The sequence below is a fragment of the Salvelinus fontinalis genome, chromosome 41 (assembly GCF_029448725.1).
Source record: "Salvelinus fontinalis isolate EN_2023a chromosome 41, ASM2944872v1, whole genome shotgun sequence".
Taxonomy (NCBI): Eukaryota; Metazoa; Chordata; class Actinopteri; order Salmoniformes; family Salmonidae; genus Salvelinus; species Salvelinus fontinalis.
This window is the reverse complement of record NC_074705.1, coordinates 5625943-5641690: the sequence shown is the minus strand read 5'-3', so window position 1 is coordinate 5641690 and position 15748 is coordinate 5625943. Positions and strand designations below refer to the sequence as shown.

Below are 15748 nucleotides of genomic sequence, written 5' to 3'. Positions count from 1 at the left end.
TGCCATCTAGTGGTCTGTTTTGGAACTGACATTACAGGGTACAAAACCATTCACATTGAGCAATCATTATGCTTTATGTCAGGGGGAATAGCATACACTTTCTCCGTACTATATTTAACAACCAGGCATCTGAAATTAATGCAAAGATGAACGCATAATCGTCAATGTCACTCAAATGTAATACTCCTGAACAGTAGTGTGTCAGTTTAATGAGGTTTTGCATTAAATGTGTTTACCATGCTAGAGGAGAGATGTAGCACTTTTACAGGTTCTGGGGTCTGGAAGACCTGTATCTCTTCATTGATGCCGGTGTCCTCACCAGCGTACTGCACAGCCTTCTGCACCTTTCGCTCCTCTCAGGGAGCAGGACACTTAGGTTAACTGTAGAATCCACCCGGACATCACTACGACTGAAGGACTAGCTCAAAAGATAAGGTGTGTGTGTATTGGGCTGATGAAGGGCTGTCATTCAACAGTCAGTACCTGTTCTAATGAACGTGACGTGGTAGTTTCTCCATCTACAGCTACCACTCAGTCGACCACAATCCTCAAGAACATGGCTCCCCTCTGTAGAACCAGTGGACGCCCGGTCAGCGGAGACACTGCCCCCTCCATGAGGCGTGAGGGGCTGGTCTTGGACATACGACAAGTTCTTGATTAGGAGGTCCAGCTGCCACACTGCGTTCGTACACTTTAACAACAGCACGACCAGAGAGAATGAGACATTTGAACCATGAGAGAGGTCAAATATACGGCGAGTACTGTAGATTTTTAGTACATGACGGAGGAACTCTTGAAACGAATCACTGTGAACTGTAGCTAGCCCACTGGAAGCTAGAAAGGTCAAACGTGACATGATGTAGATCAGGGCCCAGGAGTCATAGTGCAGGAAGATGTTTGGGGGCGGGTGTATCTTTACAAAAGATACTGGTGTCCTAGTGAAACAGTGCCGTTGCATAGAGATTACGTATGATTATCGGAAATTATGCTGGGAGTAATTAAACATTCCACCAATTAACCTTAGAGCAAAACGAACGGCTCTTTTTGGTGATTTACATACAGCTACAAACAGATTTTTTTTCTCAAAACAACTATTCCCTGCAAATAAGTTACTAAATAATTATCTAAAGAGGGTGAATTCTCACTGCAGAAACAATAGTGGGGAGAGCGCGTCATTCTGGTCCATCCTAAAAATGTGCAGTGCGTTAAAAATAACTGAATAATTGATCCAGGTAAAAATGCATTTGAACGTGCATTTCACGATCTGACATAATGGTAGTCTACTTTTTGTGATTTAAATTGGAGATTTGCACGTTTTCCTTGATTCTATATATTTTTAAGCATTTTGAACGAGGAGAAATTTGGGAGCCAAATGAACCGGCTCTTTTACCTGAACGGAGCCAAATGAGCCGGCTCTTTTACCTGAACGGAGCCAAATGAGCCGGCTCTGCTCACCGAAAAGACTCGGAATGCCCATCACTAGTGGCAAGTGCACTAAACTCATCTCAAAACAAACCTCCGAGGAATTAAAAATGACTCAAGCAATAGACACAAAAATGTTGGCTTTGTACAAGAAAAGAAAGGTATTTATATCATATTTTTGACTATCACTATAGTAAAACAAAAATATTGAGCTCGCAAATTAGCTTCCATGTTTGCTAGCACGTTTGCTAGCTACGCTTGCTACTGTAACTCGCTAGCTAACAAGAGCTAACCAGACACGAATACACAGGTACTTACATGAAGATGTACTACTTATTCACAAGTAAGTTATCTCTTTGTAACAACCATCTCAGCAAACAAAGTTGAAGAGTCACTGTCAGCTAGACTTGTAGGTGAGTAATGTTGGATTAGGTTACTATTTCGGTCTGGTCAAGAGCGAGCCCGTTATTTGTCGTGTGAAGAGAACTTACCCGAAGTCCGTCCTTGTCCAGGAAATTTACATTGTAATTTTCAGATTTGTCCACTAGATGCCAGAACTTCATTAACTATTACAGAGCTAGCAAAGATGGTCTGCTTCTAGTGAATTGTATGTACAGTCATGGCCAAAAGTTTTGAGAATGACACAAATATTAATTTCCACAAAGTTTGCTGCTTCAGTGTCTTTAGATATTTTTGTCAGATGTTACTATGGAATACTGAATTATAATTACAAGCATTTCATAAGTGTCAAAGGCTTTTATTGACAATTACATGAGATTGATGCAAAGAGTCAATCAATATTTGCAGTGTTGACCCTTCTTTTTCAAGATCTCTGCAATCTGCACTGGCATGCTGTCAATTAACTTCTGGGCCACATCCTGACTGATGGCAGCCCATTCTTGCACAATCGATGCTTGGAGTTTGTCAGAATTTGTGGGGTTTTGTTTGTCCACCCGCCTCTTGAGGATTGACCACAAGTTCTCAATGGGATTGAGGTCTGGGGAGTTTCCTGGCCATGGACCCAAAATATCAATGTTTTGCTCCCCGAGCAACTTAGTTGTCACTTTTGCCTTATGGCAAGGTGCTCCATCATGCTGGAAAAGGCATTGTTCTTCACCAAACTGTTCCTGGATGGTTGGGAGAAGTTGCTCTCGGAGGATGTGTTGGTACCATTCTTTATTCATGGCTGTGTTCTTAGGCAAAATTGTGAGTGAGCCCACTCTTTTGGCTGAGAAGCAACCCCACACATGAATGGTCTCAGGATGCTTTACTGTTGGCATGACACAGGACTGATGGTAGCGCTCACCTTGTCTTCTCCGGACAAGCTTTTTTCCGGATGCCCCAAACAATCGGAAAGGGGATTCATCAGAGAAAATGACTTCACCCCAGTCCTCAGCAGTCCAACCCCTGTACCTTTTGCAGAATATCAGTCTGTTCCTGATGTTTTTCCTGGAAAAAAGTGGCTTCTTTGCTGCCCTTCTGGACACCAGGCCATCCTCCAAAAGTCTTTGCCTCACTGTGCGTGCAGATGCACTCACACCTGCCTGCTGCCATTCCTGAGCAAGCTCTGTACTGGTGGTGCCCCGATCCCGCAGCTGAATCAACTTTAGGAGACGGTCCTGGCGCTTGCTGGACTTTCTTGGGCACCCTGAAGCCTTCTTCACAACAATTGAACCACTCTCCTTGAAGTTCTTGATGATCCGATAAATGGTTGATTTAGGTGCAATCTTACTGGCAGCAATATCCTTGCCTGTGAAGCTCTTTTTGTGCAAAGCAAGGATGACGGCACGTGTTTCCTTGCAGGTAACCATGATTGACAGAGGAAGAACAATGATTTCAAGCACCACCCTCCTTTTGAAGCTTCCAGTCCGTTATTCAAACTCAATCAGCATGCCAGAGTGATCTCCAGCCTTGTCCTCGTCAACACTCACACCTGTGTTAACGAGAGAATCACTGACATGTCAGCTGGTCCTTTTGTGGCAGGGCTGAAATGCAGTGGAAATGTTTTTGGGGGGAATTCAGTCCCTTTGCATGACAAAGAGGGACTTTGCAATTAATCTGATCACTCTTCATAACATTCATAAATTGCCATCATACAAACTGAGGCAGCAGACTTTGTGAAAATTAATATTTGTGTCATTCTCAAAACTTTTGGCCACAACTGTATACAGGGACTCTTAAATGAAAACCTAATATTACAGATATGACTACTGCACACCATCTAATATTACAGCTATGACTACTGCATACCACCTAATATTACAGCTATGACTACTGCATACCTCCTACTGTTACAGATATGACTACAGCATACCACCTAATGTTACAGATATGACTACAGCATACCACCTAATATTACAGATATGACTACTGCATACCATCTAATATTACAGCTATGACTACTGCATACCACCTAATATTACAGCTATGACTACTGACTACTGCCTAATATTACAGCTATGACTACTGCATACCTCCTACTGTTACAGATATGACTACTACACACCACCTAATATTACAGCTATGACTACAGCATACCACCTAATATTACAGATATGACTACTGCATACCATCTAATACTACAGATATGACTACTACTCACCATCTAATATTACAGATATGACTACTACACACCACCTAATATTACAGATATGACTACTGCATACCATCTAATACTACAGATATGACTACTGCATACCATCTAATACTACAGCTATGACTACTACACACCACCTAATATTACAGCTATGACTACTGCATACCATCTAATATTACAGATATGACTACTGCATACCATCTAATACTACAGATATGACTACTACACACCACCTAATATTACAGATATGACTACTGCATACCATCTAATATTACAGATATGACTACTGCATACCATCTAATACTACAGATATGACTACTGCATACCATCTAATACTACAGATATGACTACTGCATACCATCTAATACTACAGATATGACTACTGCATACCATCTAATACTACAGATATGACTACTGCATACCATCTAATACTACAGATATGACTACTGCATACCATCTAATACTACAGATATGACTACTACACACCACCTAATATTACAGCTATGACTACTGCATACCATCTAATACTACAGATGTGACTACTGCATACCATCTAATACTACAGATATGACTACTGCATACCATCTAATACTACAGATATGACTACTGCATACCATCTAATACTACAGATATGACTACTACACACCACCTAATATTACAGCTATGACTACTGCATACCATCTAATACTACAGATGTGACTACTGCATACCATCTAATACTACAGATATGACTACTGCATACCATCTAATACTACAGATATGACTACTGCATACCATCTAATACTACAGATATGACTACTACACACCACCTAATATTACAGATATGACTACAGCATACCATCTAATACTACAGATATGACTACTACACACCACCTAATATTACAGCTATGACTACTGCATACCATCTAATACTACAGATGTGACTACTGCATACCATCTAATACTACAGATATGACTACTACACACCACCTAATATTACAGATATGACTACTACACACCACCTAATATTACAGCTATGACTACTGCATACCATCTAATACTACAGATGTGACTACTGCATACCATCTAATACTACAGATATGACTACTGCATACCATCTAATACTACAGATATGACTACTGCATACCATCTAATACTACAGATATGACTACTACACACCACCTAATATTACAGCTATGACTACTGCATACCATCTAATACTACAGATGTGACTACTGCATACCATCTAATACTACAGATATGACTACTGCATACCATCTAATACTACAGATATGACTACTGCATACCATCTAATACTACAGATATGACTACTGCATACCATCTAATACTACAGATATGACTACTACACACCACCTAATATTACAGCTATGACTACAGCATACCACCTAATATTACAGATATGACTACTGCATACCATCTAATGTTACAGATATGACTACAGCATACCACCTAATGTTACAGATATGACTACAGCATACCACCTAATACTACAGATATGACTACTGCATACCATCTAATACTACAGATATGACTACTACACACCACCTAATATTACAGATATGACTACTGCATACCGCCTAATATTACAGATATGACTACCGCCTAATATTACAGATATGACTACCACCTAATGTTACAGATATGACTACTACAGCATACCATCTAATGTTACAGATATGACTACTACACACCATCTAATATTACAGATATGACTACCGCCTAATATTACAGATATGACTACAGCATACCACCTAATATTACAGATATGACTACAGCATACCGCCTAATATTACAGATATGACTACCACCTAATGTTACAGATATGACTACAGCATACCACCTAATGTTACAGATATGACTACAGCATACCACCTAATATTACAGATATGACTACTGCATACCATCTAATATTACAGATATGACTACTACACACCATCTAATACTACAGATATGACTACCGCCTAATATTACAGATATGACTACCACCTAATATTACAGATATGACTACAGCATACCACCTAATATTACAGCTATGACTACTGACTACCACCTAATGTTACAGATATGACTACTGCACACCACCTAATATTACAGATATGACTACATGTTACGAATCCCTTTGGCCCGACAGTCTAGGGGGGTTGGTAATGGGACCCGTAACACAACTCATGCAAATTATAGTAGTGAAAACGTAACAGTGAGAACAAATAACACAGACAACTTAATTACCGTCAAACACTAAATGTTTATTTATAAAACACACGGTAAATGGGGGGGGGGGAGCAGGAAAAGGGGCTGAGCGGGACCCAAGGAATGAAAGAATAATAATTCAAAAACACCCCTAAGCTAGACTAGCCTACTTCAAACAGCTAACTAACCAAAAATACAGGGGGTGGTCCGCCCAGTTCTAACTAGTGTTTTTAACAATGTTTAACTACGGGTAGTGTAGCCCAAGGGCGACTTGTCTGGTTACCCCCTTTTCCCACCATCAAACAAACACTCAAACACCATAACCAAAACAATACTCACAGGTTGGGACAAAGTGACATGTAGCTGCAAAACACACAAGCGATCTACAGACAGAAGGCATGTTACAAAGAGATTGAGCTGGGGAGAAAACAACTGACAGGGGTTTTAAACCAAGGGAAAGGGACTGTGATTGGGTAAGGGAAAAGGAGCAGGTGTCTTCCGATTAGCGACTGATTGGGGAATGATTATTGTCACCTGTGAGTAGGGGAGAAGGAGAGAAAAGAAATACACACAGAATACACACAGAACACTTGTATCCGTAACACTACAGCATACCGCCTAATGTTACAGATAGGGCAACAGCACTAGGAGCATTGTTCACATTGTGAAGGCACCCCTTTTTGCCTAGGGAGACTACATATATGACTAATGCATACACATACATTACTGTTTAAAGGTTTGGGGTCCTTTAGAAATGTCCTTGATTTTGAAAGAAAAGCACATTTTTTGTCCATTAAAATAATATACAATTGATCAGAAATACAGTGTAGACATTGTTAATGTTGTAAATGACTATTGTAGCAGGAAACGGCAGAATTTCTTAATGGAATATCTACATAGGTGTACAGAGGCACATTATCACCAACCATCACTCCTGTGTTCCAATGGCACGTTGTGTTAGATAATCCAAGTTTATCATTTTGAAAGGTTAATTGATCATTAGAAAACCATTTTGCAAATATGTTAGCAAAGCTGAAAACGGTTGACTGATTAAAGAAGCAATAAAACTGGCCTTCTTTAAACTAGTTGAGTATCTGGAGCATCAGCATTTGTGGGTTTGATTACAGGCTCAAAATAGCTAGAAACAAAGACCTTTCTTCTGAAACTCATCAGTCTATTCATGTTCTGAGAAATGAAGGCTATTCCATGTGAGAAATTGCCAAGAAACTGAAGATCTCGTACAAGGCTGTGTACTACTCCCTTCACAGAGTAAAGTACATTAGAGTGTCTAGTTTGAGAAACATATCCCTCAACTGGCAGCTTAATTAAATAGTACCCGCAAAACACCAGTTTCAACGTCAACAGTGAAGAGGCGACTCAGGGATGCTGGCCTTCATTAACAATGTCTACACTGTATTTCTGATCAATTTGATGTTATTTTAATGGACCAAAAATGTGCTTTTCTTTCAAAAACAAGGACATTTCTAAAGTGACCCCAAACGTTTGAACGGTAGTGTATTTGCCTGGCACATTGGCAAAAATAAGCCACACCTTGCAAAAATCAAGTAAAACTGTAACAAAATATTTATTCACATGACTGGCTATTGATTTTCTGTTCTAGGTTGACAGCCGAGAAGGCCTGGTCCAAATCAGAAAAAGAGACTTGGAGAGATTGACTACAGAGGTCATGCAGCTCCGAGAGTTCTTACCCAAAGTAGTGAATGGAGACCTGATTGAGATGCTGCAGAAAGCCCGTGCTGCAGAGACAAGTAAACTGCCCTTGAAATGGCTCTACGCGGATGTTATCATACAAGTGGGCAGATAATGAATAACATGAATGTTGGTATTGGGAAATAGCCTAAACAGTGAAAGGGAAAATCATGTGTGTGTGTGTGTGTAGTGAAGGAGCGCCTTGGTCAGGAGCAGGAGCAACTGAGACAGGAGTGTCTGCACCTTCGCTCTCGCCTGGACGCAGCGCAGAGCGAGTGTCAGAAAGAGAGAGAGGTGAGAGATGGAGGGATATTAAAGAGAGGTGAGAGATGGAGGGATATTACAGAGGGGTGAGAGATGGAGGGATATTAAAGAGAGGGAGGTGAGAGATGGAGGGATATTAAAGAGAGGTGATAGATGGAGGAATATTACAGAGGGGTGAGAGATGGAGGGATATTAAAGAGAGAGGTGAGAGATGGAGGGATATTAAAGAGGTGAGAGATGGAGGGATATTAAAGAGAGAGGTGAGAGATGGAGGGATATTAAAGAGAGAGAGGTGATAGATGGAGGGATATTAAAGAGAGAGAGGTGAGAGATGGAGGGATATTAAAGAGAGAGAGGTGAGAGATGGAGGGATATTAAAGAGAGAGAGGTGAGAGATGGAGGGATATTAAAGAGGTGAGAGATGGAGGGATATTAAAGAGGTGAGAGATGGAGGGATATTAAAGAGAGAGGTGAGAGATGGAGGGATATTAAAGAGAGAGAGGTGAGAGATGGAGGGATATTAAAGAGAGAGAGGTGAGAGATGGAGGGATATTAAAGAGAGAGAGGTGAGAGATGGAGGGATATTAAAGAGAGAGGTGAGAGATGGAGGCATATTAACTAAAGTCTAACTTGAGTCTATGGATATGGTAACCTGTTCCCTAGGTAACATTGTGTGTGTCAGAGTATGTCTTAAGGCCTTACTTATAGACCCAGAGAAGAAGATGGTTCCTGGGACAAGTATGTGTGGGTATGAGTGTAGGTGTGTGTGTGTATGAGTGTAAATGTGTGTGTATGCATGTAAGTGTGTGTGTCTGAGTGTTTACCTATCTGCTGCATGCCCCTGCAGGAGAAGCTGGTTCTGAGGGAGCAGCTATGGGAGAGTCGGGAGCAGCTGCAGCAGCAGGCGGAGTTCTGTACTGGGCTGGGTGCTGCCTCCTGCACCCTGCTGTGGAGCACCTCCAGTAAGGAGGCGGCAGTCAAAGACATCCTGGCCGATGTGAGAGGCATTCATCCACAGACCGTACAAAACCTTTCACCCAATTCCAAACCAACCCCCTAGCCGCTTACACACCTGTGGAGATCGGAGAGGACTGGATAGCTATAACATGATGACAGTAGCTTCATCACACCCTTTAATAGACTTGGTGGATTTTTACTGTATTGCGCTGACACAGAAGTACCAATGGCCCAGGGGTCAATTTACATAGATTACATAGATTTTTCTATTTTTCTTTCATTTGTGTTATTGACTGTACGTTTGTTTATGTGTAACTCTGTGTTGTTGTTTTTGTCGCACTGCTTTGCTTTATCTTGGCCTACCTGGTTAAATAAAGGTGAAATAAAATAAAACGATTTAGGGGTCAGCACTCATCTGAACCTATTCCTCTGCCTCTGATGCTTTCCACTCCAGTCCATGTCCTGATTCTCTTTGAACTCTAGTCCATGTCCTGATTCTCTTTGAACTCCAGTCCATGTCCTGATTCTCTTTGAACTCCAGTCCATGTCCTGATTCTCTTTGAACTCTAGTCCATGTCCTGGTTCTCTTTGAACTCTAGTCCATGTCCTGGTTCTCTTTAAACTCCAGTCCATGTCCTGGTTCTCTTTGAACTCTAATCCATGTCCTGGTTCTCTTTGAACTCTAGTCCATGTCCTGGTTCTCTTTGAACTACAGTCCATGTCCTGTTTTTCTTTGAACTCTAGTCCATGTCCTGGTTGTCTTTAAACTACAGTCCATGTCCTGGTTGTCTTTAAACTACAGTCCATGTCCTGGTTCTCTTAGCCTTTGTCCTCTTCCATCACCCTCCTTGTTCCCCTCCTTAATTCCTCCCTTCTCCCTCTGGCCATCTCTGACCCTGCCTTATTACTCTGATTGTAGGGTAAGCTGCAGTCCTTCCTGAGTGTGGCGGGCCAGACCCTGGAGAGCTTTGTCAAGTCTCTGGATGGGGAGGCCAAGGCCGAGCAGCAAGACTCCAACTCCCATGAGCACCAGTTTGTTCTGGCGCTGGCCGGAGTCGTCACCAGTGAGTGTGCGGCTATGCCACCATGGCATGCCATCCAAACTGTCTATTGAATGTATTTTGATAACCACAGTTTATAATTACACCATCTCACTGTGAGTTATTCCAGTCAATGCTGTGTTATATAACATATTTTGCATCATATAATTAAGCAATAAGGCATGAGGGGGTGTGGTATATGGCCAATATACCACAGCTAAGGGCTGTTCTAACGAGTGCCTGGATACAGCTCTTAGCTGTGGTATATTGGCCATATACCACAAACCCCCGAGGTGCCTTATTGCTATTATAAACTGGTTACCAACTTAATTAGAGCAGTAAAAATAAACGTTTTGTCATACCCGTGGAATATGGTCTGATATACCGCGACTGTCAGCCAATCAGCATTCAGGGCTGGAACCACCCAGTTTATAATAAATGGCACACTCTGCTCAGCGTTAACATCTTTAGCGCTCCAATCGGTGACCTCTCTGCTGTTTGATTATCCACTCAGACGTGGCGGCGGTGACGTGTGGGCGGGACTACCTGTCCAGCTCCGCCCACGTCCTCCTGGAGACTCTGATGCAGCTGCTGGAGCTCCTGAAGCCTGGGGTCTTCCCCAAACTCAAAGTGTAAGACTGGAGGACTTCTAAATCACTCACATTAATAATCATACACACACACGGTCTCCTCAGCAGTTATGTTGGCCGACCCAACACACACCCAACATCAATACACACAGCCATTTGAATCCAGATCAAATGATACCTGCAATAATAAATTAACTAGGCATTGTAGTTTCTCTGCAGGTGGATGAATGATGATGGTTATTGTAGTTTATCTGCAGGTGGATTAATGATGATGGTTATTGTAGTTTCTCTGCAGGTGGATGAATGATGATGGTTATTGTAGTTTATCTGCAGGTGGATTAATGATGATGGTTATTGTAGTTTCTCTGCAGGTGGATGAATGATGATGGGTATTGTAGTTTATTTGCAGGTGGATGAATGATGATGGTTATTGTAGTTTATCTGCAGGTGGATGAACGATGATGGTTATTGTAGTTTTTCTGCAGGTGGATGAATGATGATGGTTATTGTAGTTTCTCTGCAGGTGAATGTGGATGCCCATTGTAGTTTATCTGCAGGTGGATGCTGATGGTTGTTGTAGTTTATCTGCAAGTGGATGAATGATGATGGTTATTGTAGTTTCTCTGCATGTGGATGGCCATTGTAGTTTATCTGCAAGTGGATGAATGATGGTGGTTATTGTAGTTTCTCTGTGTTACAGGTTGATGCTGATGGCTCTGTATAATGTCAGTATCAGTGTAAAGGGACTGAAGTATATCAGGGAGTTTCCAGGACTTCTCACTCTCATCTGGACCCTTTTGGAAGGTAAGAGGGGAGTGAGGGGTGGGCTTGTGTGCTTTGTATGCGTCGTTATAAAATGTATGCATTCAAAAGCATTTGTTTGTTCATTTGGATCTCTTATAGCCCACAATGGGGCTAATCATCCAAGAGTCCAGTGTGTGTCCGAAAGAGAGAGCCTGAATCAGAGGTCAGAGAGCTGGCATCAGTGTGTTTAACTCAGATCAGTGAAGAAGGGTTCATGTGTTGTGGTCAGTTAGGAGGATTAAAACTGTATCTCTCTCATTCTCTCCCTCTCTCTTTCTCTCCCTCTCTCTCTTCCTCTCTCTTTTCCCTTCCTCTCACTCTGCTTCTGTCTGATTCTGCCCCTCCTCTCTTCCCTTGCCCTCTCTTTTTCATTCTATCTCTCTTTTTGCTCTCTCTTGTCCTCCTCTCTCCCGACCCCTCTTCCCCTCCTGAGACGGGGACTCTGAGGTATGCCTCCACGCCCTGCGGCTGCTCCAGTCAGTGCTGCTGGAGGAGGCGGGGTCCCTGGTGGGGCCCGGGCTGCTGTTGGACGACCCCCTTCTCCCGCTGGAGCGCATACGCATGCTGGCCACCTCCAGCCGCCACCCGGCCCTGAGGCAGACGGCCCAGGAGACACTGGATGACCTGGGCTCCCTCCGCGCCTCCTTCCTGGACCCCCACGGCACCTCCTCTGACCAAGTACATGTATAAATACATCCAACCCAAAGTTAAACACACAGCACTAGCGACACATCCCACTCACGTGATGATGATAATGCTTTCCTACTGTAGAGTAAACGTTTCTCTGATTAGAGAGAGCTCTACTGAGGAGAGCTCCCATGGTGCACTGTGGAAGAGGTTGGTTCCATCGTGTCCCTTTCTCGCTTTTCCCCCGGGTCCAGGGACTTAGTCAGGTTGGTTCCTATCCCACCACAGCAGAAGTTCCGGACCAGTAGAACCCCATAACTGTACATAAGGGCTCCATAACACATTCATAACCCATACATAGAACATACATTAGAACTACAAAATTGTGTATGTCAACAAAATCAACAAATAGCTCAAATTAAAACTTGTTGACATAGTCCAAAGCAAGGATGACTTTTACTTGCCATATGTTAAAGAGAAGCAGTCTGTTTGTTGAAAAAAAATGTATCTACTGTTGTCAGGTGAGTTGGATCTGTTTCTACCTGTTAGCCTGTTGACCTAATACTAGCTAATACCATATCAGCCTCATGGCCTTATTTCATGAGGTCAAATACCTTGAGGTCAAGTAACAATGGAGGATAGGTTATTTTTGTGTGTTGTGTTCTACCATTGTTACAGACAATAAAATGTTATTCAAAACTTTTCCAAATGAACATTCATTTATATATGATATGTAGCCTATTTTTACCAGGTTATGAGCGGTTTGTGTGTATGAATTTGTCTGACTGTCCTGTTTTCCCACCACCATATCCTGGACCACCTCACACGTGACTCCCTCACTCCACCTACGTTTACATGTCAGTCATTTAGCAGACGCTCTTATCCACAGCCACTTACAGTACAGGCATACATTTTCATACATTTTCATACTGGTCCCCCCGTGGGAATCGAACCCACAACCCTGGCATTGCAAGCTCCATGCTCTACCAACTGAGCCTCCGACTCCCAGATAAACAGATTATGACGTAGAGATTGGCCTGATCATTAGGAGCCACCTAAAGTGGATAAGCCTTTCGGTGTCTGAGGGGGATGACACTGAGTAAGCTGACTCGGCACGTGTACAACAGGCTGTAGGGTTTTGAAGCAAGTAAGTCTCTGTGTACATATACAGTCAAGCCTCAGTCTGTTGTGTTACAGTCCATTTCAAAGTTACAAAACATTTCCATATTCTGACCGACCTCCATTCTCAACATGGTTGGATCTCTGAAGTGTTACTGTACACTCAAGATGAGATGGCTAAAAGACTGGGCTGGACTGTGTCCGCTGAGGATCTCTGAAGTGTTACTGTACACTCAAGATGAGAGGGCTAAAAGACTGGGCTGGACTGTGTCTGCTGAGGATCTCTGAAGTGTTACTGTACACTCAAGATGAGAGGGCTAAAAGACTGGGCTGGACTGTGTCTGCTGAGGATCTCTGAAGTGTTACTGTACACTCAAGATGAGAGGGCTAAAAGACTGGGCTGGACTGTGTCTGCTGAGGATTTCTGAAGTGTTACTGTACACTCAAGATGAGAGGGCTAAAAGACTGGGCTGGACTGTGTCTGCTGAGGATCTCTGAAGTGTTACTGTACACTCAAGATGAGAGGGCTAAAAGACTGGGCTGGACTGTGTCCGCTGAGGATCTCTGAAGTGTTACTGTACACTCAAGATGAGAGGGCTAAAAGACTGGGCTGGACTGTGTCTGCTGAGGATCTCTGAAGTGTTACTGTACACTCAAGATGAGAGGGCTAAAAGACTGGGCTGGATTGTGTCCGCTGAGGATCTCTGCTAATAATAGTCATTTGCAAATCCTCTCAAGAACCAACAGGAACTTGCTTACACTCAGAAGAGATGTGTTTCCAATACCTTGCTAACTTGTAGAACATGTATGTGTCAGAGCATGTGAAGCTATAAAGGTGTAACTTGGTTTTGTAGTTAAAAAATAAGGAAGAACATTTTTGTTGTCTTGTTTGATCTTGTAGAACGTGGAAGTGCATCGTTTCAATGGCCTCCAAAGGACATGGCGACACCGACTCAGGACGGTTACCCCCGGCCCCAGCTTACTCCAAAGAGGTGCCGCCTGGTCACAATGCTGTGTACCCAGCACCCACCGTGGTGCCACCACCCCCAAGCAACCTGACACCTTCAGCCCCACCGGTTCATGCGATGATGCCTGCCTCTCTCGGACCACACAATGTTGTCTACCCAGCTCCCATAAACCCTGGATTCCCACCCCCTGGATACATGACCCCTTCCGCTCCTCCGATGATGCCTGCCCCTTTCGGACACCCTAATGCTGTCTACCCTGCGCCCATGAACCCCGGAATCCCGCCAGTACCCCCAGGCTACGTGCCCCCTCCGGTCCCTGCGAGGATGCCTGCCCCGCCGCCTGATCTCCGACCCACCGGCTGCCCCCCAGGACTGGAATACCTGGTTCATGTCGACCAGCTTCTCGTCCATCAGACTTTTCATCTGGCCGAACTGCTGGGTTGGGAGGTTAGAAATTCCTACATTGTGAAGAACAGTATCGGGCAACAAGTGTTTCTGGCGGAAGAGGAGAACAACTGCTGCACCCTACAGTGCTTTGGCCCCAGCCGACCTTTCACCTTTCACATCCAGGACAACCTGGGGCAGGAGGTGTTGACCCTGATGCGCCCTCTTGCGTGCAGCTACTGCTGCTTCCCCTGCTGCCTGCAAGACCTGGAGGTGCAGAGTCCCCCCGGTATTCCAATAGGGTATGTGGTGCAGGAGTGTCACCCGTTCCTGCCCAAACTCACTGTGCTGAACGAGAAGAGACAGCCTCAGCTGAGGATCAAAGGGCCGCTGTTTTTCTGTAGTTGTTGCAGAGACGTCACATTTGAGGTGAAGACTCTGGATGACTCAATGTTGATAGGACACATCAGTAAGCAGTGGTCCGGCTTCCTGCGCGAAGCCTACACGGACGCAGATCATTTTGGAATCGTGTTCCCAATGGACCTGGATGTGAAGATGAAGGCTGTGCTGCTGGGAGCCTGCTTCCTGATTGATTTCCTGTATTTTGAGGAAAGGAAAGGAGACAAGAAACATTGAACTTTTACTCTGTACCAACTATCCTTAGTGTATTGTGATGAACTTTAAGAATGATCACGCATCAAAATTACAGTAGACCTACAATAAAGTTGCATGTCAAAATCAACAACTCCAAATCCCTCTCATTGTATATATCTAACGGTGCTCCCAAAGGGACAGTCCTCTCATTGTGTATATCTAACGGTGCTCCCAAAGGGACAGTCCTCTCATTGTGTATATCTAACGGTGCTCCCAAAGGGACAGTCCTCTCATTGTGTATATCTAACGGTGCTCCCAAAGGGACAGTCCTCTCATTGTGTATATCTAACGGTGCTCCCAAAGGGACAGTCTTCTCATTGTGTATATCTAACGGTGCTCCCCAAAGGGACAGTCCTCTCATTGTGTATATTTAATGGTGCTCCCAAAGGCACAGCTCTCTCATTGTGTATATCTAACGGTGCT

General features: G+C 43.5%; 2 protein-coding genes across 2 annotated transcripts; both read left to right on the top strand.

Moving 5' to 3' along the window:
- Positions 1-1128: 1128 nt before the first annotated feature.
- Positions 1129-12876, top strand: hsf2bp (heat shock transcription factor 2 binding protein). The gene is made up of 8 exons (XM_055908717.1): positions 1129-1583; positions 7830-7977; positions 8109-8212; positions 9030-9179; positions 10059-10203; positions 10694-10811; positions 11470-11573; positions 12007-12876. Exons 1-8 carry the CDS (start codon positions 1437-1439, stop codon positions 12261-12263), a joined length of 1173 nt encoding a protein of 390 aa, XP_055764692.1. The 5' UTR covers positions 1129-1436; the 3' UTR covers positions 12264-12876.
- A 1366-nt stretch (positions 12877-14242) lies between these two features.
- On the top strand, positions 14243-15307 carry LOC129840637 (phospholipid scramblase 2-like). Its single transcript, XM_055908651.1, has one exon. The coding sequence runs from the start codon at positions 14243-14245 to the stop codon at positions 15305-15307; it is 1065 nt and encodes a 354-aa protein (XP_055764626.1).
- The last annotated feature ends 441 nt before the right edge of the window (positions 15308-15748 follow it).